We start from the raw sequence: 3,870 nt of genomic DNA on the forward strand, positions 1-3,870 counted from the left end.
CTTGTTCTTTTCACTTTGAGAACCCATTTCCCTCTTTCACCAAATGGGTCATCTCAATCTCCTTCCATTTCTCATATAATAATAGTAATAATTAACAAATTTCATTTATTTCTTGTTGGGTAATTGGTGCTCGACTGTTCTGCGGTGAAACATGTTTTCTAGGTTGATACAACATGAAGGAAGTGTTGTCTCTGAAGACATTCACAATCACCTTGCTGACCCTTGTCTTGTTCTTACTTCTGATCCTAAACCTCGCCTTCGTTGGACTACTGATCTTCACCAACGATTTGTTGATGCTGTCACCCAACTTGGGGGTGCAACTAGTATGTCATTTTTCTCTCTCACCTCACATTACTTTCTTTTTTTACTATTGTGCTTTCTTGGCTGTGGTTACCCCATTTCGTTTATTTCTTTATTTATTTTTGTCATTATTAGCTTTATATTTTATAGGGAATAATAGCTTTTGTTGCCAATTGCAGATTGGGTTTGATTTTCATTCATTTGCAGTCATTTTTATTTCATCTTACCAACGTGTTAACTATAAAGTTCATCTATCTTGAATACTGTAGAAGATAGTGAATACATTGAAAATTGAAAGGATAATTTCTTTTTAGAATTATTTTTTTTTACAAAAGGCTAACTCATTGTGTGAAGTACGGAGTATTACATGTTTATGTTATTACAACATATGGATAATGCATCTTAGAAGAGATGGTAACAACTATGAGGTCTCGGGTTTGAACCTTGCTATAAGACGTTTAACCTAACAATATCAGGAAGGCTTCAAATTTGTATGCTTCAATTTTTTTTTAAAGATAATTGGATTTTATCATTGGGATTCAGTCCTCATTTTTCTTGGTTGGTTCTGCTTTTGTTTTGACATTGACTTTTGATTTGGATGGCGATTTTATGCTTTTAAAGGTGGTATGAATTTCAATGTCATGCTCTAGATGTTTGAAGGCATTAAAGACAATAAATAAGTAGAAGAGCCAAAAAGTGAAAATTTGGTGGCATTTATTCTTTTCTCACTTTGTAGTGGGGTTATGTTATGATATGTGATTCTAACTATTGGCCATTCCTCCATCTGATAAACTCTTCTAACAGCATCTATTGGTCTTATTATAATTTAATTATTATATTATTTAAATTATCATTTGCAGAAGCGACACCAAAAGCAATCATGAGGACCATGAATGTCAAGGGTTTGACACTGTATCATTTAAAGAGTCATCTTCAGGTTCATTTGCTTATCATTGTTGTAACACAATTATAATCTTTAATGCAATATGATATTTTTGTTTGACACTATTATTTTTTTGTTGCATTGCAGAAGTACAGGCTTGGTAAGCAAGCTGGAAAAGATTCCGAAGAGGGATGCAAAGACGGTACATTTTTCTATCTGCATTTTGAATTATATGCCTCCCATCTTAATTTCTCAATTTGATTTTTTTTTTTAATTATGCATCACTATCAGTATCCTTTTCAATAGATTGGTTTCCTGTTTAGTGTTTATCTATGTTCCCTTGCTCAGAAAAAAGGCTGACTCTAAACCCTCCATTTGTATGGAATAAGGCCAAAATTATACATTAGCAATCCTGTTTACAATTTTAACTGTTGGTTATAGTCTATACTTAAACTCATTGAAAAATTATGGAAGGAATGTCAGGTTCATATCTTCTAGAAAGCCCTGGTACTGAGCACTCATCTCCAAAGTTACCAGTTTCTGATGCAAACGAGTAAGAATTTCATGCTTTCTTTAGAAACAGTTTTTTCCTCCCAATCGCATTATGTCTGAATGATACTTAATGACCCAATTGAGAATTGCAATGTAATGTATAGGGGTCATGAAGTCAAGGAGGCATTAAGAGCACAGATGGAGGTACAAAGTAAGCTACATTTACTCGTCGAGGTAAGTTTCCTTTGTTGTGGTGCTCAGTGTATTATTGTTTTGGTTATATATATATATATTTTAGGCCATTTTGATTGGTATTAGCAAGATTAGACAAAATAAAATTAGGAACGATAGTATTAGAGATAGTTAGGCAACACCTTTTGTAGAAAAGATGGTTGAATATCGATTTATGTGGTTTGGGCATGTATGGAGGAAAGGTATAGTTTTCGTAGTAATGAGAGTAGATCAGATGGAAAGCATCCCATTCACTAGAGGTAGAGAAAAGCCAAAAAAACTATAGGCTAAACTCCTATAATGAGTTAGAGTTCAATGGCTTCGCTATTGCCTATAGACACGATCTACAATAGAACAAAAGGTGTTGGTCGATCCATGTAGCTGATCCAATCTAGTGGGGTAAGGCTTAATTGTTGTCGTTGGTTGGTATTGAAAGTAGACATTGGTCCGCAAGCCCGACCAATAGGCCGTACATGCTGGGCCATAACACAGGGTCTCAATTTTGAGAGCCCAAAATATTGAATATATATTGGGTCCATCTGTTTAAGATTTAAAAAAAAGTGATTTTAATTTTATATTTTTAAAAACAATTTTTTTGAAAACTTATTTAAAAATAGTAGAAGTTGTTTCACACTCATTTGATACTGATTAAAAAAAGTAATTTTGATATTCAATAATTTAGATATTCATTATTAGAGATTTTAACATGTTAAAAATCAATTTTTTTTTTAAAAAAGTATCATGCAAAAATAAATTTTTATGAAGAATTTCTTAAATTAGCTTTTCATTTTAATAATTTTTTGAAATTTCATTGTCCAAAAAAAAGTTGTGGCACATAGATGAAATACTTAAAATGATATTTTAAATAAACAATTTTTTCATTTGAAACTTTATTTTTTTTAAATATTATAACAAAAAGATAAAATATTATAAAATTCATTTTTAAAAGAATCTTAAACAAACAAGCTCCTTGTCAACATTCATAAATTATTAGATGTGTTGCAATTATCCTGTGGCAGAATGTGATATTTTGAGGTTCGCAGTCCTTGGATCGATTTCTAAAAGTCGCGTTTTTCTACATAATTTTAGTTTTTGTTGGTTCAAATTAAAATTGATAAAAACAGGGCCTCCAAATTTTGATGCTTCTTTTATTAGAGACCCAATTTTTAATATTAGAACAAAGCTTCTAGATTCTTTGAGCAGCCTTGTTGGTCTGTGACCATAGTTGCACGACAATGTTTAACAGCTGATAATGTTTAATTTATTTTTTTATAAAAAAAACTATTGTATTGTGTCTTATAAAATTACATTAACGCTTGCTATTTTTAAGAACTATTACGGTGTTGCAGGCAGAGAAGCACTTGCAAATTCGGCAAGATGCAGAACGGAGATATATGGCCATGCTTGAGAGAGCTTGTAAGATGTTGGCTGATCAATTTATTGGTGATACAATTACAGACACAGACATCCAAAAATTTGAAGAAGTACCAAGTAGCGAGATTGGTGGAATGCATGTTTCAGAAATACCATACATTCTACAGCCCCAAGGGGCTAACTGTTCCACAGAAAGTTGCCTAACATCACTTGAGAGTCTCAGAGGGTTGACACTAGAAGGATCACCTGGTGGGACAAAGAGGATGCTAGGCTTGGACTCAATGGTAGCACCTTTGTTTTGGACTGAAACTAACATCAGAACTCATGGAATCCATTTAGCCCAAGTGAATCCTGAAGGAATAACTAGGTATGGCATGTAGGTAGGAACATTGTAAAGAAAGCACATTGTGCTTTACTCTCTAGTTTGTAGAATTAATTAACTGCTTAAAATTATTGTCTCTTCCTGTCTTGTTTAAGAAGTTGATGGGAATAGAACTTGAACCAATTTGTCTAATTTTGTATATTGAAAAAGTACTTGGTAGCTTAACTTGGAATATTGCCACATTTATGATCATTGTCTTCTTTGCTTT

At 32.6% G+C, this 3,870-nt stretch overlaps 1 protein-coding gene across 2 annotated transcripts; it reads left to right on the forward strand.

The window, feature by feature from the left end:
* LOC101494893 (protein PHR1-LIKE 2-like) lies at positions 1–3,870 on the forward strand. 2 transcript variants are annotated; one of them, XM_012714578.3, is made up of 6 exons: positions 1–323; positions 1,161–1,237; positions 1,331–1,385; positions 1,658–1,736; positions 1,840–1,909; positions 3,256–3,870. In XM_012714578.3, the coding sequence occupies exons 1-6, from the start codon at positions 152–154 to the stop codon at positions 3,658–3,660; spliced, it is 858 nt and encodes a 285-aa protein (XP_012570032.1). In that variant the 5' UTR covers positions 1–151; the 3' UTR covers positions 3,661–3,870. The 2 variants fall into 2 exon arrangements, with proteins under 2 accessions (XP_012570032.1, XP_004496120.1); XM_004496063.4 differs by having other exon boundaries at positions 2–323; positions 1,667–1,736.

The sequence above is a fragment of the Cicer arietinum genome, chromosome 4 (assembly GCF_000331145.2).
Source record: "Cicer arietinum cultivar CDC Frontier isolate Library 1 chromosome 4, Cicar.CDCFrontier_v2.0, whole genome shotgun sequence".
In the NCBI taxonomy this organism is placed as follows: domain Eukaryota; kingdom Viridiplantae; phylum Streptophyta; class Magnoliopsida; order Fabales; family Fabaceae; genus Cicer; species Cicer arietinum.